The sequence below is a fragment of the Protobothrops mucrosquamatus genome, unplaced genomic scaffold (assembly GCF_001527695.2).
Source record: "Protobothrops mucrosquamatus isolate PMUCROS unplaced genomic scaffold, P.Mucros_1.0 scaffold1232, whole genome shotgun sequence".
Classification (NCBI taxonomy): Eukaryota; Metazoa; Chordata; class Lepidosauria; order Squamata; family Viperidae; genus Protobothrops; species Protobothrops mucrosquamatus.
In genome coordinates, this window is record NW_015387439.1 from 589,437 (window position 1) to 610,155 (window position 20,719).

The following is a 20,719-nucleotide window of genomic DNA, read 5'->3' on the forward strand; positions in this document are numbered from 1 at the left end:
CAACTCTAGATATCCTGACAATTTGCATCTAAATTGGGGGTGGGGGATCATCCCATTGCATCTCTTTTGCATACTTGGGTGCTTCTAATTTACAGATCTACAACTGCTCGCATTCAATCTATGCAAATCTTGCAGTTTAACTCTGGAAAGCAGAGTTAAGGTCAGTTATCCATCTCTCTGGTTGCCACCAGGACGAGAAAGTCATCGCATCTTCAAAAGCAGCAACAGAATCTGAACATGAGAAGGCCAGCTAAGCCTTCCACCACCTGCAGCACAACAATCCTGTGAGGTAGGGTAGGCTGGACAGGGAAAAACCTCAAACACAAAACATTTGATCATACAACAGAAAAAGTGTGACTTAATTCGATGTGCCACGGAGACCCAGTCTTTGCATTAGCAGTGTTTGTCAATGGACTTCAATTCCCAGAATTCCCCAGCCAAGGATGCAAGAGGGATCTCTTCTTCAATGGTCATCTAGCTGAGCCTAGCCATATACTCTCTCTTCTACTGGGCTGGGAATAAAAGTCGGCTTTTATCGGGGAAAAACAAAGCCAAATTTTGCTTGCAATCAAATTGGGCCTCCCTGGATATGATCACAGTCAGTATGAACCCAGAGGATCTCTGGGTTGTTGGGTTGTTATTTGGGGAGCCCGTGTCCCCGAGATTTTTCTTCCTCCCACCCAGCCTTTGTGCTCTTTTGCACTTGAGAGCAAACAGGTCTCTTTTCAAAGAGCACCAGATTTCCATGTTTGCTGAGTGCTCCGATTTGAATAAACCTGTTTCCGCGGTCAGGTTTCTGAGCGGTGTGATTTTAATGCGCGCATCCCTTTTTTTTGATTAACAAACCACCCTGGGAAACGGCTCACCTGCAGCTTGTGCCACCGTTCCCTGGATGGAGCTTTAGGCAAGCCCAATCGGAAGAAGCCCTCTGCTTCCCATGAAGCCCCCCCCCCCAATTCCTCGAACCAAGTGGCTGCAGGAATACAATCCTGCCTCGTCCTAAGCTTTACTGCAGTGTTTCTCAAACCTTGCAAGTTGGAAATGTGTGGACTTCAACTCCCAGAATTCCCTCGTCAGAAATCCAAAGAACTTCAGCAGGCATGGAGCTGAAATCCTTCGGCAGGCAGCTTTCAGTCGAATCCAAGCAGGGTTTTCAGCCCGGAGCAGAGATTCACTTATGTGTGGCCTGTGTTGGGCTTCTCAGGGTCTCCTCCAACCCCCCTCCTTTATTATAGCCTCTTTGTTCAGGGGCTGAAAATCCCACTTGGATCTTGGCTCCCCCTCGGCTCCTCTCTCTGAGGTTCATGCATGACCAATTCAATCTGCCCCTCTCTTTTAAATCCAAAAATATTTTATTATATTTAAAACCTTAAAAAAAAGAAGAAGAGTAAACCGTTACAAAGCCGTGCTGCAACCCGAGTTTAAAACAACACCATAGGAGACTTTCAGGACGCCCTTCTGTGTATTATCTGTCTTTCCTTAAGTCTTATAAAAACATTGGTTTTTTTTTCATAAAAGGATGAGTTAAAATCTGACCGAACTGCCAGCGTCTCTGGGCAAACCGTCGAACTTTTCCTATGGATGTGAACAAAGTGCTAAAGGCAACACGCGAATCGGTGCTCTTGTCGAACGGCCAGCTCCTCAGGAGTCACGCCGAAACGAACCTCCATGCACGACAAATGTGTGGAAGGGCAGGAATGGGGCCCTTCAAGGCAGGCTGGCTTTCTGGGCCTCCTCCAGCTTCTTCTGAACCAGGTTCATCAGCGAGTCAGAGTAATGCTTCAGGAGCGCGTGGGCCTCGCCCTCCTGGAGGCAGCTCGGCCAGAAGGACGAGGGGTCCGTGGCAGTGGCTGCATCGGCGTTATCCCTGCTGTCTCTCTTCGCCAGTTCGCTCTTCATCCAGCAGAATGTGCTAGAAAGCCTGTGCTTGGCGTGGGTGAGCTCCTCCGGGGTCCCATCGGTGCAAGAAGACACCTGAAAGATTGGAACGCATTCTGGCACTGCCACCTGCCTATCCCCGGGCAAAGCCCCTCTCTCCTTGCCTCTCTTCCGCGGCGTCATTACAAAAATAAAAACCCCAAAGTAACTGCAGTGGAAATAGGAGCAGGGTGTGGTCAAGATGGCCGTGAGATTAAAAGCTCTGCTTTTTTTTCAACATGTGCCGCCATCTTTCATTTTTTGATCACACCGGGATAGGAGAGAGGATAAGAGTAGTATGTTAGAATATAACACAGAGGGGAGGGGTCCAACCTTGGTCACTTTTAAGACTTACGGACTTCAATCCCCAGAATTCTGTGCTGGCTGGGGAATTCTGGGAGTTGAAGTCCGTAAGTCTTCAAGAGGCCAAGGTTGGACATCCCTGATGTAGCACAAAGCACATTTTAGGAACCTGGCACACCCATCCGAGTAAAGCTCCATCTTTCATTTTTTGTAAAATGCCAGAGTTCCCCCCCCCTTACCTTATCGTACAGTTGCAAAGTCTCTTGAAATTTGAGGCGTAGAGCCTGCAAGCTCAACTCAAAATTTTTGACGAGACCCTGAATTTCTGAGAACGAGAACAGAGGGGAAAAATAATTATAACAATAACAAAAAAAAATAATCCCTGTTTGGAGATTTACCAAGGCTGGGGAAAAGACCAAAATCCAGCCGACTGGAATGCCCCCGACTGCATTCTTTTCAAGGGACAGGTAAATTGCTCCAGCTGATTCCTCTGCAGGGCATCCACGAGGGACAGGATCAAACCCATTTTATCCCAAGAAAAGAAAAGAAAAGAAAAGAAGGGTGGCTCCAACTGCTTACCTGTTTGTTCGGTCGACATTCTTACCTGAAACACAGGAAGTTTTGGCATCGGGGCTTCCTTTCAGCTCCAACGGGATTTCTGCGGGAGGTTTCTAAAAAAAACCACGTGTTTCACAGAGGTTAGAGAGCAACTGAGCAGGTTTGAGGCCAGCACCTTCATTTCTCCATCAAGTCAGGATGGGGTGCCTTATTCCACTGCTGATGATGTTCACACCGTCCCACATTAGAAGACAACGAACTCTCGTTCAGCTACGGTCAAGGATGCCTTCTCTATCCACCAGGACAATGCCCAGTTTTAATTTGGAATTTCAGGAATTAATCTGGGGGATGCCGGCAACGTCGTGCTCCATGGTCCCAAGGGGGCTTTTTCAAGAGGCAATTGGACTTCCTTTGTTTTTCCTTCAGTTCTTCAGCTTCTTGGATGAGAAGTGAAACGTCTTCAAGGAAAAACCAAGAAAGTCCAGTTGCCTCTTGGGAAAAGCCCCCTTGGGACAACGTCATGTTCCATTAACACATGCCACCCGTCTAATCGCTGCACAACGGTTTTGTAGGTCGCTATTAAAAGATTCGCAGCCACCAACTTGCCTTGAATTTCGCAAAATCGCTGAGTGGTAAGCTCTCCTCTGTGACGTGTTCGGCGGAGGCTGCCTGCGCAAGCGGACGGACTCTTGGGAAAAAGGCAGCCGCAAATCTGTGTCGGAGAGAACAATCTCAGGGCAGGTTTCTAGGCGATGCTTCCCCACAAACGGAGAGGCGACGTGAAGGGAAGCAGCCGACCTGCAGTTCTTCTGAGCACGCGAGAGAAACCGGGCGGAGATGCTCAGGCGCGGATTCAGAAGCGGGCTCCCCCCGTCCTCCCTGTCTTCAAATGGCTGCAGATCTCGGAGACAACCATCAAATTTCTCTGTACACAAAAAAGAAAGGCAGAGAATTTGTCTGAGTGCCAATCAAGAAGAGCCTTTGCAGCGCAGTTCTTTTCTTGCGGACGTTTCATGACCCAAGTAGGTAACATCATCAGTGCCAGAAAGGAGTGGGGTTTGCTGATGATGTTACCTAGTTGGGTCATGTAATGTCTGCAAGAAAGCAACTAAGCTCTGAGAGCACCAAGGACCCCCCCAGTCTTCCTCCTCCTTTTTTCCCCTCCCCTTCTCCTCCTCCTCCTCCTCCTCCTCCTCTCCTACTCCACAACCCCCCTCCCTTCTAGCACTGATAATGTTCCCTAGTTGGGTCATGAAACGTCTGCAAGAAAACCAGCTCAGAGAGCACCAAGCATCCCACAATTTGTTTGAGTCTCTTGCACTCTGGGTATGGGCAGAAACCAAGAGAAAGGACCAATTCTGGATTTGGAGGCAGGACCTGGAGCATCTTGTTACCTGCAGGACTGTCTCGGTCACAGGGAGTCTGGCTGCTTAGCATAGGTGAGCCGAAAAGATATGCTGAAGATGCCCCCATCCTGGCATGAGGTTAAGGAGGAGGGCTGCCCCAGCTTGCCTCCTGAGGCTGGGGGTCGGCTCCCCTGACTCTGGAAGGGGCCAAGGGGGTGGCAAGCAGGAGCTGTCAACACTCACAGAACCAGTTCAAGTGGTGAGGGGGGTGGGTTGCTTTCTGTGCTGGCTGGCCTTGGAATTATAGGCCATTACGGGACTCTGACAGGGACGGCACCTGCAGCTGATCTACAGGTGAAATCCTGACAAATGGTCCTGAAGTGGCCCCAGACTCCATGGGCCAGTGGGCCGGCTTGATTCTTCGCCCCTCAGAGGCCCAATTCCATGCTTAAGATCCCTCCCTCTGAGGCTGTAAGAGATGGCCAGGCTGAGCCCAGGCACGGGGACAAACACATCAAGTCCCCTCCACGACCCCTAAGAGACCTAAATCCACCCCCCTCCTCAAGAGTCTGCCGACTCCCCGCTGGTGCCAATTCGCCTTGACCTTTTGTAGATCAGATTCTTCTGCACAGGTAACGCTAGAAAGAAACCTGGAGGGCTTTGGGACCCTATCCTGGCTCCCGCTTTCTTGCGCCGGGCGTTACCTTCCAGGGGGTCCCCGGCCAGAGTTTCGAAGTGGTGCTTGAGGTATCGCTCCTGCTCCGGCGTCTGGGGCAGCGACCCATTCTGGGAGAAGTTCTCGTCCAGGTGGGCCATCTCTGCTTCGGCCTCTGCAGGGAGCAAAACCAAGGGTAGGCCCAGGTGCTGAGAGGGGTGGGTGGGGGGGAGGGTTTCTAGCCTGCGTCTCAAGCACCCTTCCTTAATACAGGTAGTCCTCGACTTACAACCACAACTGAGCCCAACATTTCTGCTTGTTCAGTGGAACGTTTGTTGAGTGAGTTTTGCCCCATTTTACGACATTTCTTGCCCCCGTTGTTAAGTGAACCACTGCAGTTGTTAAGTTAGGAACACGGTGGTTAAGTGAATCTGGCTTCCCCCATTGACGTGGCTCGCCAGAAGGCGGCAAAAGGGGATCACCTGATTCTGCGACTGTCATAAATACGAGCCACTTGCCAAGCATCCAAATTTTGATCACACGATCCTGGGGATGCTGCAATGGTTGTAAGCGTGAAAAGCAGTCGTAAGTCACTTTTCTTAGTGTCGTCATTTCGAATGGTCACTAAATGAAATGTTGTAAGCCGAGGACTACCTGTATCTCTCCTGCCGGCCGCCTTCTTCCTCCATCAAGGTGGACTGCGAAATGTCCCTCTTTTCTCTCACCCTTTTGGGGGGATGACAGCTGAGCCCATAATCCCCCGCCTCCCCCCCCCATTTTTCTGAGTGGCTGGACAAGACCGAGAGCTGCTTGGTGTTAATCCATCACCGGTGCAGAAAAAAACCAATTCCTCTTCTATGGCCGCTTCAGATCGCTTTCCTCAACCTGGCGCCCTCCAGAAAGAGGGGCCAGCTCCCAGAATTCCTAGCAATGGCTAAGGGGATTGTGGGAGTTGAAGTTCACACCTGGAAGGCACCGGGTGCCTCTTGGGAACTGGGTTAAACACTACAGGACCTTTAGGACCAGCGGTCGGCCGGCCGGCTCACGAAAAGGACCCGCTTGATCCGGTACAAGCTGGGGAGGAATCCGCGAGCCCTGTGCGGGGATCTTACCTTCGTGCTGATGCCCAGAAACAGGCAGGTCAGCCTCCAAGGGCGACCCAGAGCAGATGTTCTCTGGCGCCTTGTCTTTGGGGCTCGAAGCTTCCTCCTCAAACACAGGCTGAGGGACTGACCTTTCAAGAGAAAAAGGAAGAAGGACGCTGGGGCTTCTTAACAGTGGATCCCCCCCCTTCCAGGGGTCAGGCAGACCTGAGAGGTGAATTGAACAGGTGAGGACAAGGCAGACTCTCTGCCCCAGAGCTCCTCCCGGGATCCAGCATGCAACAGGCCTCTTGACCAGCCTTGTGCTCGAGTCCAGGACGGCCTGGGACTTCTTTCCGAGAACGTCTGCTTGGGATCTGTGGGAAACGAACCTCTCCCTGAAGGAAGGGCTGCTCTCTGCTTGGGAGACGTAGAGGGTGGTCCCGCCGCCCTCCAGCCCCTGGGCCATGTCCTCATCGGAAGACAGATTTGGTTGTTTGAAGCCTTCGGTTATGTTGCTGGGAGAATCCTCGGTCTGGGTGGCAAAGCAGAAACATCCCTGTCATTAACTCCTTCTCAGGACTAGCCCTTCGTTACGAGGAGGATAAATGCGGGCACTCCTCGACTTACAACAGTTCGTTTAGGGACCGTTCAAAGCTACATCACTGCGCGAAAAACAAATGCGCCCTCTGGGTTCTGAACCACATTAAGAAAAACCCTCACCAGATCCAAAAGTCCTGCTTTCTCAGACAAGGGGGGGGGAGAGAAATCACTCAGCCAAGCAGACCAAAGCCCACCCACCCCCCGTCCACCCTCTCTGCCCACCTCTAAAATCAGCCGGTCCAGACTCCGCTGCTCCAGGTCCGCCTCAGCCAGGCTGCGGTTCTGAATCGGGGTGAAGAAGCTCAAGTCGGCGTCCAGGATGGTTTTAAGGGGCTCTTTGTCGGATCGCTCAGCCCAACGGCCCTGGGGCTGGTAGCTGACTCTGGCGTGAAAGGCGTTGCTGTCTGAATGGTCTGCTTCTCCGAGCTGAGAAGAAAAGAAAGAGGAGGAGACCCCCGGAGAGGGGGATTCAGAAGACCTGGCTGCTCCTGCCCCATCCAGCTGGAAAAACCCAGCAAAGATCTGCGTTGATGAAAGGGCAGAGTCCTCCCAGCAGCTGCCCTCTAGATCAGAAGCCCTCAACCTTTTGGGCACCAGGGATCGGTTCCATGGAGAAAGGTTTTTCCGCAGACCGGAGGGTGCGTGGTTTTGTGTGCTGCCTGCATCCCATGGATGGGGCTTTGCTTGTTTGTGGGGACCGGTTGCTGACATGCTGCGACCTGGTACTGGTCCCCTGACCGGGGGTTGGGGACCCCTGCTCTAGATGGGGGAGACCTCAATGGCTGCCACCCCCCCAAGCCCTGAAGGGCCAGGTTGGGGAAGGCCAGCTAAAGCAGTGGAAGAATCGCAGGCAGGGGATTGGGTGCGACCTACCAGTCTCTTTGCCCACATGGGCAGTCTGCCATTAGAGAGGACACAGACAGGAGCTGGATAGCAGCATGGGAAAAAAAGAGAAAACCCACATTAGGATGGATGGGCGGAGAGCGAAGGTATACAGCGTATGCAAGGAACCCCCTTTGGGCATTTAATAATCAAAAAATAAGCGTGAAAGTTTACTCAACCTGTCTTAAGAAGCTGTGCTCCATAATAATAAAGACAAGGGAGTTGACTTTTTTCCCCCAAAAAAGAGAAAGTTAAAAGAAATAACAAAACTACAGAGTTGGAAGGGACCTTGGAGGTCTTCTAGTCCAACCCCCTGCTCAAGCAGGAAATCCTCGACCATTCCGGACAAATGGCTGCCCAATCTATACTAAAAATGATAGACTGTCAGTGTTCCTGATATTACCAAGAATGTTTCCTTCGTTTAATCAGGAAAAAGGAGGAGGAGGAGGAGGAGGAGGAGGAGGAGGAGGAGGATTTAGGGATTTAGCAGATGCTGCAGCGGTTTTGCCCAATTTATGAATTCCAAAGCAATTGGGGTCACAGCTCCCCAAACTGCAGCCCTAATATATTTGAGGGGCTCCAGGGAAGGAAGGCCACACGATAAAGAATCCATGTCTTTTTAGTAGTGTGCAGGTTGGGATGCTCTCGCCCCGGCCCATCTTAGTAGCCCTCCATGATTATTTTTATGTAAATTTAATCTTCGATTCAATTCACAGTCTGTAAAAACGTAACAGTTCGAGTCCTAACCAAGGACCTTAGAGCTGCTAAGTATATAGGCAGTTCCAAGTCAGGTGGTTTATTATTATTATTAATATTATTAATATTATTATTAATATTAATATTAATATTGTTGTTGTTGCTATATTCACCGCACAGATGTTCAGACTGGGTTTGGCATTTTTGTCTGCCTATCGAGTCTTTTCCAAGGGCCTGGGAGAGGCAGGTGTGGATGTTGGATGGTGTTAGAGATTATTATTATTATTATTATTAAATTTATTTGCTGCCCATCTCCTGTCAAATGACTCCGGACAGCTTACAGGATAAAACATTAACCAAGCATTAAAATCATCAGATGTAAAATGACAAAGCGGATAAAATAAAATTATTGCTAACTCAGATAACTTGGCTTGCCCCAAGACATACCTGGGTCAAGGTCATCTTTAACCGGGGTCTGCGGAGCTAATTCTTCCTCTTCCCCCTCCTCTTCTTCCTCCTCCTCTTCTTCCTCTTCCTCCTCCTCCTCCTCTTCCTCCTCCAGGTCAGAATCAACCGCATCCCGGTGGGGGACTCTTTCAAACATTTCCACCCTGGAAAGGAAGGTTCAAAGCAGCTGTTTTTTTGCACAGCTGGGCCAGAATTTCTGGACTCAAGAGCTCAGGCTGGTCTGGTACCTGATCAAGGGAGGCCACGCAGAGTCCCTGACCTCCTGCTGCACCTGGATCTGCTCCAGTTCCCTCAGGTGCTGCTTCATGCAAGCGGTAATTTCAGGGCTCAGGCGCCACACAAAGATGCAGCTGAAGAATAGAAGGATAAGTGCTGTTAAAAATGGGGAGCCCTGCAGGGGTGGGGCCCCCACGCTGCTCCTGCCAGCCTAGATCTGAATTGTGCCCCACGACACAGACAGCCAAATGTGCGTTAAATTCTCCCACTGTCCTTCCTGGATCAGCCTGGGATCTCACAAGTCTTGAAAGTCGTACATGCAGCTTGGAGAGACCAGACCACCCCACCTGTCTCCCGAGACGGTGATCAGATGTTTGCAGTCGAAGGTAAATTTCATCCCCGTGATGACTTCTGCAATGTAGAAGGCGTGAATTAGTGCGCGGTTCCCCTCGATTAGTTTAGATTAATTAATTTGGGCGTCACTTGGGTCACTCTTATTCACAGGATAGACCTCTGAGCATGTGCAAAGCATTGGATCAGCCAGCACATGTCTCTGTTGGCTTCATACCGGAGTACCAGAGAAAATCAGAGAAATTCAAAACAGCAAGACCGGGAAACAAACCTGAGTGCCCAAACATTTTGGCCACACATTCTCCAGAGCGGAAGTCGATAATGGAAATGCTTTTATCCGAGCAACTAGTGGCCAGGAATGTTCCAGAAGGATCAAACTGGACCTGCAGAGGGATCAGAAACCAGACTATATCAAATGGTCTCTTTTCTGCAAATTGCTCTATCTATCTATCTATCTATCTATCTATCTATCTATCTATCTATCTATCTATCTATCTATCTATCTATCTATCCATCCATCCATCCATCCATCCATCCATCCATCCATCCATCCATCCATCCATCCAATTAAGAAACCACCCATCTATCTCACAGGGGAATCTGGACAGTGAACAAATACAATTACTGGCCAAGGGACAGTTAGCCAAATTTTTGATCTTCCCAAGACTCTTTGAGACATTAAATTCTAATCTGAAAAAAAATATATCCCTCATTGCAAACAATGACCAATCCCCGGTTCTGCCCTGGGGGGAACACATTTTTCTACGCATCTCCTTCACCTTGAGCAGGGATCCATCGTCGCTGTGGGCCCCTTTGTAGCAGCCCTTCTGCTTCCCGCTGACCGTGTTGTATATCCTGGAAGGTGAGAATTCAGCTGGGCTCAGTGTGCGGCTGGCTCAAGGCAGAGGTCTTATGGGGGGACAGGCCCATTCAGAAGATGCCTCAGTCCCCACTGCACCCCTAGTTCCTCCCTCCCCTAAGACTGGACTCCAGTCCCTGGCCTGGGGAAAGCCAATGCCTCCCTTATTTTCTCCACTCAGGTGTAGTTTCGGGAATTCAAGAGGGCGAGGAGAGCGGTGGACAGCATCTCACCTGACGTTTCTGTCCTGGCAGGCTACAGCGACGTACTTCTGAGTTATATCCACGTCCATGTCATACAAAGTGGTCTTCTCGGCAACGTGGTGAGACCGGATGAAATTAATTCCACCTCCGACCTGGAGCGAGGAAGCAGAGCCTCTGAAGCAAGGTAAGAATTTTGATCCAGCCGTCTTAAAACTAGGAGTAACAAGCTCCCCGCATCCGGACTCCCCAAATGGGTTGGGTGTCAACTGGAAAGCAACTGACCTATAGAATAAGCCCACGAAGGATATAGGCAGAGTGAAATCTTTACACTGCGACTCCCGGAAAGGGAATTGTTATTTTAATACAAAAAGGAGAAAATTAGGAATATTCTGCTAATTATGATCAGAAATTCCGAACAAGCTGTAGGAATAACAAATGCAACCTAGACCGTTTCCGTAATGCCCATCCAGATTCCTGGGAGAAGAGCACAGAGAACCCCCAGCAATCTGGGGTCATCGGAGACCCTACCCTGTTGAAGTCCTGCCTGACCAACAGCTGTTTGGTTAAATTAGCGCAGGAAAAGTTTTGTTCAACTCCTTAAATCAGACTAAAGTGAACGGCCAACACAACCCCATAGGCCACCAAACTCTGAATCAACAGCTCGTGTTTAACTGAACATATTCAATATATTCAATTCAGACTCAGCCAACTCCAGTCGACTCTATTTTACTCTTTATATCTATTTATCTTTATATCTATTTATATGCTGCTCAAACAGCCCTCCAGCTAAGAATTGTAATTGTTTTTATAATATAATGATAAATAATTCTAAGAACCTTTTGCGCGCTGCGAAAATAAATGCTTTTGTCAGCTCCACAGCTAATCATCTGAATATGGTTATTTCCTATTGGGGGAGAAAAAAAAGTTGACGAAAGAAAAGAAGGTCAGACAGATTGGCCTTCTCGTGTTCAGGTAATTTATCTTTTATAATAATCTTTTCAGATTTATGCTTCAGCCTCATCCCAGTTTATCCATCCTGGTGCCCTGCAGGAGGACGGGGCTCCAGTTCCTGTGATCCCTAGCCAACATAGTTTGAGAAAGGCTGAAAGATGGTCAGAAGGATTTGCAAGCAGATTTTTCACAGGACTCCATACCGAGGGGTCTTAAGCAGCGCTTTCTGGCCAAGTTATTTCTGCCATCTTACCAGTGAACTTGACTGCTGTTATAGCCGAGGAATGGTCGTCCAAGGTCTGCTCCAATTTGTAATTGCTTCCCACGTTCAGGACATGAATCAGCCGATCTCGACTCGCGGAGGCCAAGAGCGCCAGGCCTGCAAGCAGAGGGGGAAAAACACTTCAGCTGCTCCTGTAAATCCCAAGAATTGCAATGGCAGAATTGTTAAGAGGATACCTTAGGCAGCAAGGTGAGTGTTTGTGAGTGTGGGGGTGTGGGTGTGGGTGTGTCATGGGTGGGTCTGCACACACAATACAAAACATGGGGGTCCAACCTTTGGCCCGGTGAGGCCACATTGAGTGAGGAGGAATCGTCTTGGGCCGCATACAAAATACAGGCAGTCCCTGACTTGCAACAGTGCATTTATTGACCGTTCAAGGGTACAAAGGCACTGAAAAAAGACATTTAGGACCATTTTTCACCCTTACAACCGTTGCTGGCTCCCTCTGGTCATGTGATCAAGAGTCATGTGATTGGCAACTGACTCATATTTATGACCGTTGCTGTGTCCCAAGGTCTGACCTTCTGGCAAGCAAAGTGAAGGGGTAAAGCCAGATTCACTTACTAACTTATGACCTGCAGGTAGCAGCTGTGGCCAGGAAGGTCATAAAATGGAGCAAACCTCATTTAACAACTGTCTCAATTAACACAAACAGAAATTCTGGGCTCAATTGGGGCCGTTAAGTCGAGGACTACCTGTACATAATCCACTAGTCAATATATGTAAATGACATAACAAGGTTAAAACGTTTACGGTCTGGTGGGGCCGCATCACCTGCCATGCAGGGTCTCGGCTTGGACCTGCCTGGCTTAAAAAGTACAAAAGTTCAGCCGCACAAATCCCCAGATTTAAAAAGCCACCTGTTTCCAGCTTGGAATACTCTAAGCAGAGGACTTCCGAATCGTGGGCTTCAAATTTCATCACTTCCGCCATGGATTTTAGCTCGTGTATCCTGCAAGACAAAATTTCAAAAACAAATTTTTAACGGTTTGAGAGTTAGCTGATTGGAATCCACTCCTGGCATTTCCCAGGACAGGGGTAGGCAACCTTGACTCCTTTAGGACTCGTGGACTTCAACTCCCAGAATTCCTGAGCCAGCTATGCTGGCTCAGGAATTCTGGGAGTTGAAGTCCACGAGTCCTAAAAGAGCCAAGGTTGTCTACCAGGGAGTAGAATGGGGTGCAGAATCAGCACCTGTCAGAAATTACAAAAAAGAAATCGACCAGCCACACCCGATGGCCAAACTCTGGCAAGGGAGCGAAATCAGTTTAAGGGTGCCGGTCAGATTTAATGGCCATCGATTCCCAGGTAACGATCTACGGGCAGTCCTTGACTTACGACAGCTGAGCCCAAAATTCCTGCGGCTAAGCAAGATGGTGGTTAACTGAGTTTTGCCCCATTTTATGACCTTTCTTGCTGCAATTGTTAAATGAATCAGTGTAGTTGTCAAAGTTAGTGACACGATTGTGAAGTGAATCTGGCTTCCCCATTGATTTTGCTTGTCAGAGGGTGGCAAAAGGGGATCACCTGACCCCGAGACGCTGCAACCGTCGTAAATACGAGTCAGTTGCCAAGCATCTGAATTTTGATCCATGGGGATGCTGCAACAGTCGTAAGTGTGAAAACTGGTCATAAGTCCCTTTTTTCAGCACCATTGTAACTTTGGTCACTACGTAAACAGTTGCAAGTCGAGGACTGCCTGTACTTGTTGGATGGAGTGAGTGTCAGAGTAAAGTTTTATTATCCCAACATGGGTCAAGGTACAGAGAGGGGTTGAGTGGGCACTGCAATAGACAGATGTCCAGCACGGAAGGAACCAAGCCGATCCAAAACCCACCTCAGATTGCCGGCTCTGTCCCCAGAGGCCAAGTGCTGACCGTCAGGGCTGATCTGCATCACTCGGACGCCGGATTTGACATCAAGGTAGCCGACGTTGTCATTTCGCTCCGGCAAATTCGTCGAATCTTGCAAATACTGAGTGCTCTTCTCCACATACACAACCTTCAGCAAGTTCTTTAGGGGGGAAACCAGGCATTAGGGCACATCAAAAGGAAATTAACACGGTGAGGTTTTAATTCTCTTCGGCCCCTGAAGTACACTTGGCCTCATCAGTGGGGGAGAAGCCAGCCTACAACTGCCTTGTAAGGAAGACGAGGGACTTACGTCGCTGTAGACGTTCTTCTTGAAAGGTCCACGGGTGTTGTTCTCCAAGTTCCAAAACCGTATAGTGCTGTCTGAGGAACATGTTAGAAAGGATCCTGGGGGCAAACAGCCTTGGTGATCTTCAAATTCAGGATAAACCTAAGATGGAGCCCACATCATAGGAGACAAGTGAGAACATCCACACTGGTGGTCTTTCCATCCCTGCTGACATGACCCTCCTGGTCATGGAACCAATGGAGGCTGAGCCCTGCAGGCGAGGGAGACCTGCCCAGGGAGCAGACGACCTCCTGTCCAACTCAGAGACTCGCTGGGGAAGCCACCCAGGATTTTAGCAAGTGACTTCCAGTTTGGAAGTGTGTTCACTGTGTTCCCCTCACTTCCCCACAGAAGTAGCCATTCACCTCAACGTTCCAGACAAAGGAGCTGTGGAAAAGATCAGAGCACACTTTCCCAACGTGGCCGATGTCCTTCACATCCCAAATGTACACGCTGTGATCCTTGTACACGCAGGAGAGCCAGTGACGGCGGGGGTCGAAGACAACAGCAATAGCGTCTGGATAGGGGGCATCCGGCCTTCTGGAAAACACCAGAAGGTGTTGCTAAGGGGAGGAGGGAGGGGAGGTGCAAAAGAATCCAATGTGCTGGATTGTAACTTCCACAAAAACCTATTAGCTCCTCTGTGGGAAAAAAATGCCACTACTTGCAGAAAAATGGGTCTTCCCAAAGAATCAATAACTCCATATCTGATGATTTGTAGCTAGAAAAAAAAGCAATGTTTTGGGGAGCCAATATGCTCTAGTGATTAAGGCTCCAGGCTAGAAACTGGGAGACAGTGAGTTCTAATCCCGCCTTAGGCATGGAAGCCAGTTGGGTGACTTTGGGCCAATCGCCAGGAGACTGGGAGTTCTAGTCCTGCCTTAGCCATGAAAGCTGGCCAGGTGATTTTGGGCAGGGAAGAAAGCCCAAAGGGGTGGTGCGGGATCTATTGGGGGCCCCTGTGTTTTCCAGCTCAGCCTGAGCAGTGCCATACCTCAGGATCGGCTCTGCAGCCACATCGGTGCCCAGGTAGTGCGGCTTGGGCAAATCGGAGAGGTAATGCAAGTTGTGTGCTTGGAAGAGGCGCACGGTTCCGTTAGCACAGCCGCAGAAAATAAATTCTTCGCTGACACAAATGCAGTTGGCCAGCGTCACCTCGAGGGAAGGGAAAAAAATGCACATTAAGGGGATGCTAAAGGAGCAAGGGTGGAGGAGCAAAAAACAGCCCGCTTACTTTCAAATCGATCCATTTTTCCAGGATGCGCTTCTCGTTAAACAGGCAAAGCAGTCCGGAGTGGGAAATGCAGAAGGTGCTGCCGGCCATTTTGCCCTGGCCACAGGCCACATCGCAGAAGGTGTTGTTGTGCAGCTCCCCGAGGAGTCCAGAGCGACCCACCAGGGGAACTGTCTCCTTAATCTGCGGGAGGCAGTGATCGTCACAGGCTATACAGGTAAGATTCGGCTTGCAACCGTTCATTTACTGACCATTCAAGCTTACAACAGCACTGAAAAAAGGACGTTACGAACGTTTTTCGCACTTACGACCATTGCAGCATCCACAGACGCTTGGCAACTGGTCATACTTATGACGGTCGCAGCGTCCCAGAGAGTCATGGGATCTCCTTTGGCGATCTTCTGACAAGCAACGTCAATGGGGAAGCCAGATTCACTTAACAACCTGTGTCACCCACTTAAGAACTGCAGGGGTTCCCTTAACGATGGTTTCAAGAAAGGTCATAAAATGGGATAAAACTCACTTAACAAATGTCTCGCTTAGCAACAGAAATGGGCTCAGTTGTGGTCGTAAGGCAAGGACTACCTGTAGAGCAGGGCTGGGCCCCTATGGGTCCTTTATGACCTGCGGACTTCAAGTCCAAAGAATTCCTGGGAGTTAGACTTCAATTCCCAGAATGCCATGGGGGCTGGCTCAGGAATTCTGGGAGATGAAGTCCACAGTTCGTAAAAGGGCCAGAGCTGCCCACCTTGAGCTCCACTGGGCATCAAATAGTTAATTCACGCAGGCCTCTGAGCAGCTTAGAGGAGATAAACGTCATAATTTTTGAAAACAACTGAAATAAAACATGTTGGAAGGGAGATATCAGACAGCGGCTGCTTAGTGTGGCCATGAATAAATAAAAATACTTTAAGACAGGTTTTTAAGTTTCTTCCTGAAGGCCATCAAAGTCATCAAGCCGGCCGGGGAATTCTGGGAGTTGAAGTCCACAGGTCTTAAAGTTGCCAAGGCTGGACACCATACCTGGTATAAGGTACAGGCTTACCTTAATTTCTCTGGAGCCATCCAAAAACCAGAACTTGACGTGGCGGTGCCCGACTGTCACAAAATAGCTGTCCTCCGAGAAGGAGATGGCCATAACTTTGGAAGAGACTTTGTTGGAGGCGATGAGGGTATCGCTCTGTGGGGAATAAACACCACCCAGCAATCGCTGTAAGATGTGCTCAGGACAGAAATACATCCTCGACTTCCAGCAGTTCATTTAATGACCCTTCAAAGTTACAACAGCACTGGAAAAAGGGACTTATGACCGGTTTTCACACTTAACAACCAATGCAGCATCCCCACGGTCTTGTGTTCAAAATTCAGATGCCTGGCAACCGGCTCATATTTATGACGGTCGCAGTGTCCCCTGGGGTCACATGATCCCCTTTTGTGACCATCTGACAAGCAAAATCTAGGGGGGGGGGAAGCCAGAATCACTTTACAATCATGTCACTAACTTAACAACTGCAGTGATTCGCTTAACAACTCTGGCAAGAAAGGTCGTAAAATGGGGCAAAACTCATTTAACTGTCTCCCTTAGCAACAGACATTTTGGGCTCAATTGTGGTCATAAGTCAAGGAGTTGAAAACAGAGTTTGTCAATCTGGGTGGTGGCCACGTCATCTTCCTTTAACCATGATTGAGTGAGCAAGCCACATCGGGGTTCTCTTAACATGCTAGAGCAAAACCCAACCTGTCCTATCGGGATCTTCAGGATGTGAGAACCGTATCCAAGTTCTCCTATTCTATCCGTTACATCCAAATTCTTCTGCTGCAGAATCTGTACACTGTATCTCTGGGAAGACCCTGGTGTTCCCGACCTTGTGAATGGGGCCTCCCCATGGACCCTGCAAGAGGGCGTCTTACCTTCCAATCCCACACATTCACTTTCATGTCATGAGGATACCCGACCGACACGAGGTATTTCATATTGGGAGAGAAGGCCACGCAGGCCACGCCGTGCTTGTGGCCGTGAAGTTCAGACACTTGGGACTTCTCCTCTGCGTCCCAGACTCGGACGGCTGGCTGATGCCCGTTCTGTAGGCAGAAAACCCAGAAGAGCGCCAGTTTAGTCCAGTGGTTAAGGCACCAGGCTAGAAAGTGGGAGACGGTGAGTTCTAGTCTTGCCTTGGCCATGAAAGCCGGCTGGGTAACTATAGGCCAGTCACCAGGGGATGGTGAGTTCTAGGCGTGATGAAAGGTGACTTTGGGCTAATGGCCAGGAGACAGTGAGTTCCCACGTTAGGCATGAAACGCAGCTGGGTGACTTGGGCCAATGACCAGGAGATGGGAGTTCTAGTTCTTAGGCATGAAAGTCTACTGGGTGACTTTGGGCCAATCACCACCTCACAGGATTGTTGTTTTGTGGGAAAATAGGAGGAGGAAGACATATTAGGTATATTCGCTGCCTTTCATTATTTGTAAAAATAATAAAAGCAGGATAGCAATAAATAAATAAACAAGAGAATTAGGAGAGGCCTTCATCTGAGCACTGGTCAACTCAGCCAAGGAGCTGCCTTAAAGACTATGCAAAGCCCTCTTTGTTACGACACACACACACACACACACACACATGACGCTGTTCAGAAAGGAAGAAGCAATAAGCCAAAAAAATTAAACCTTGAGAGAAGAAAAACAAAGGAAATGTAATTAACTGCAGCTTACAGCAGCTCTTTGGCTCTACCACTTCCGTAAAATGCTTCTTGTGTAGCCTTTTGCTCTTGTTTCTCAGAGTGGCCCATTCGCTCTTTCCTCGTGTAATTGTTTTCATGAATTGATTCTCACTCATTCTCTCCACCGGCCTACCTCAATGTACTTCTTTCCAACTGGCCATTCACTTTTGTATCCAGGCCACGTTCATGCTTAAGCAAGCTCTTCCTGTTTTATCACAAAAGCTTCAAAAATACACCACTCCCACTGGGGGTAGTCCTGCATGGCTTATAATAAGGGCCTTATGGTACAGGACATCCGGGGGGAAAAACAGCAAACTCAGCTGACGAGCCCAACAGAATGAAGAGTTGATAAATAGACCGGTTCTTTGCAACACCCTGTTTTTGGACTTTCTATTTTTCTTTTTATCATTTTTACTTCGTGTTGTTTTTTTCATCTTTTTAATTGTACTATCTAAGAAAAGAGTTACTCACCTCTCCAGTGGCAACGTATTTCCCATCAGGAGAGAAACACAAAGCACTCACAGTTTTCCTTAAAAAGAGAGAAAACCTTCATTTCTTTCTTTCTTTCAAAGAATGAATACTTGTAGAATACATCTACTAAGGTAGTCCTCGACTTACAACCACAATTGAGCCCAACATTTCCATGGCTAAGCCAGACGGCTTCGGGAAGGATGAAATAAAAATCGGAAGAGTGGCTTACCTGGCTGTATTAACGATGTGCCTTTGCTTGTTCTTCTGAGGATTGAAAATCACAACCACACATCTGAGGGAAAGATGAAAATGCTGACATGGGAGAAAGTTTTCCAGGATTCAAAAGGGGAGGGAGGGAAAATTTGAGGACCCCTCGCAGGTGAAAGCTCATCAGTGTCGCAGTTCTTTTGCTTTCAAAACACACTAAATCACAGTCTAAGAGTGAACCAGGATAAGCCTCTGGCCTTGAGCAAGAAGAACCTGGAAAACTCTTTTAAATAGTATACGATAATAACAGCTAAATTATGCTTTGGCTGAACAAGCTGTCAATAAAGGCAATGAAGTGTGGTTTGTGATACGGGCCCCTTTAAATGAAACCACAATGAACATTAAACACATGCATTTTATTAAAAATGGAAAGAACTGCTTCCAAACAGCTTTCAGGGCTGCAGGAGAAAATGACAGACAACACAGAAGCCTGCAGTTTACCAGGTGTGTTCTCGGGATAAACTATGGAAAAATATTAAGGTTAATAGTGGATAACTTCCTTCCAAATAGCACCAAAGATGCTGTCTAGTTTAGGTAGTGAAAAGGATTTTGTAACCCTCCAGAGTCTTCTGGAGTGGGCAGCTATAACCAAATCTAATAAACTGGGTTAAATGAAAAGCTGCATCTCTCCCTTGCCCTTCCAGCAATAGACCACTATGTCAGCCCAACTCTCCCATAGCATTTGGCATAAACTTTGGTTTAAGGGGCCATGATATCAAGGCATTTCCTACCCCTGGAGATTTGGAAACAGGTTTGCCCTCCACCTCGTCTGCCTTTAAGCTTGCTGGATTTGTGTAGTAATTTCTATGGTGCACCCGAGTGTTTCAATCTATGGGAGCAAAGGACTTACCCTGTTGGATAGGCGATGTGTCCCGAGTTTGGGTCACAACTTAAGCCATTGCTGGTCTGAGCAGTTATTCCCAACACGCGCTCGAGGGTCACCTGCCGGAAAGCAGACAAGACATTGGGGGCACCTACCAATCCAATTGACAATCCTTGTAAATACATGCCAGGCACTTCCATTTTTTTAAAATAATATTTTATTCCAAGCACTTTCCATGTTGATACGATCCTGGGGATACTGCAATGGTCGTAAGGGCGAGGGCTGCTTGTAAGTCGTTTTTTTCAGGGCTAACTTTGAATGGTTGATAAACAAAGATTGCTAAGAAGAAACTGGACAGCCATTTGTCCGAAATGGTATAGGGGTTCCTGCCTGAGCAGGGGGTTGGACTAGATGATCTCCAAGGTCCCTTCCAACTTTACTATTATTATTATTATTATTATTATTATTATTATTATTATTATTATTATTATTATTATTATTAAGTTAGGCCAAACTTAGCAACTTTTTAAAGACAAAGTTAAAGACTTGTGGACTTCAACTCCCAGAATTCCCCAGCCAGAGCAGGGGGTTGGACTAGATGATCTCCAAGGTCCCTTCCAACTTTACCATTATTATTATTATTATTATTATTATTATTATTATTATTATTATTATTATTATTATTATTATTATTATTATTATTATTAAGTTAGGCCAAACTTAGCAACTTTTTAAAGACAAAGTTAAAGACTTGTGGACTTCAACTCCTAGAATTCCCCAGCCAGAGCAGGGGGTTGGACTAGATGATCTCCAAGGTCCCTTCCAGCTCTATTCTGATTGATTGACACCCCCCCCAAAAAAACAAAAAAAACAGACACAACCTAGAAGAGTGCCACAGGATGCTTTTCTGGGTTACGCCCACACTCTAACTCCACCCACTACGTCACCCCGCCCTGGGCTCCTCCCTTTCACCCCCCACCCGGCATTCTGAATCCGCCCATCTCTGCGGCCCCACCCCTCCTTGGCTTGGCCCCGCCCCTCACCGCCTCCTCCGGCCCTTGCTGTTTCGACCTTCGCCTCAGGCTGAGGAGAGGCGGCGACTCGAGGCTCGGGTTCGTCGTTCGCGGGTAGAAGCAGCCGCCTCCTGCTCCCGCTCCTCCTCCGCCGGCCATCATCGCTACCGAGCCCGATTGCTTGCCAACCGGCGGTTCTCACCCCTCCCCCCCCTCAGACACCGCGGCTCGGCACCCCGTAACCGTCCCAAACAGCGCGCGGAAACGATGCTGCTCCGTCGTTGGCCGGGGCCGCGTCAATCAATCCCGGACGCGGCCAATGGGAGGCAGGCTTTGCCACCAACGACCTGCCTCCAAATCAGAAGCCGGGCGCGCGCCGCCGCTTTACTTTGGACCAATCAGAGGGCGCCGTCGCAGCCGCCGCCCTTCTAACGTAATTTCGCGGGTTCGAATCTGGCCGGACCGGCCCAAATCTCAAATATTTAGTTCCTTTGTCTTTTTTCAAGGTTTTCACATGCCAGCCAACTCCATTAAATCCCACTTGTTCCATCTATCTGTCTGTCTGTCTGTCTGTCTGTCTGTCTGTCTGTCTGTCTATCTGTCTATCTATCTATCTATCTAT

The 20,719-nt window shown here is 48.6% G+C and overlaps 1 protein-coding gene across 1 annotated transcript; it reads right to left on the minus strand.

Annotated features, from left to right (window-relative positions):
* Positions 1-1,707: 1,707 nt before the first annotated feature.
* WDR62 (WD repeat domain 62) lies at positions 1,708-20,256 on the minus strand. The gene is made up of 29 exons (XM_029285061.1): positions 20,128-20,256; positions 19,112-19,203; positions 18,224-18,286; positions 17,995-18,052; positions 16,718-16,888; positions 15,852-15,986; positions 14,807-14,989; positions 14,567-14,727; positions 13,938-14,112; positions 13,537-13,674; positions 13,211-13,386; positions 12,234-12,325; positions 11,344-11,469; positions 10,976-11,043; positions 10,170-10,291; positions 9,857-9,932; positions 9,349-9,460; positions 9,074-9,137; positions 8,727-8,860; positions 7,338-7,390; positions 6,687-6,890; positions 6,170-6,396; positions 5,892-6,013; positions 4,829-4,954; positions 3,577-3,703; positions 3,385-3,466; positions 2,825-2,891; positions 2,460-2,545; positions 1,708-1,974 (listed from the first exon to the last, which is right to left on the minus strand). Exons 1-29 carry the CDS (start codon positions 20,254-20,256, stop codon positions 1,708-1,710), a joined length of 3,636 nt encoding a protein of 1,211 aa, XP_029140894.1.
* Between the last annotated feature and the right edge of the window lie 463 nt (positions 20,257-20,719).

Excerpts from the sequence above, each read along its gene's own strand:
- WDR62 (XM_029285061.1), bottom strand. The coding sequence starts at position 20,256 with ATGGCCGGCGGAGGAGGAGCGGGAGCAGGAGGCGGCTGCTTCTACCCG. Across the intron at positions 9,933-10,169 it reads TGCCAGGACAGAAACGTCAG|GATATACAACACGGTCAGCG; the intron begins GTGAGATGCTGT and ends CTCACCTTCCAG. Across the intron at positions 3,467-3,576 it reads CGTGCTCAGAAGAACTGCAG|AGTCCGTCCGCTTGCGCAGG; the intron begins GTCGGCTGCTTC and ends CTTTTTCCCAAG.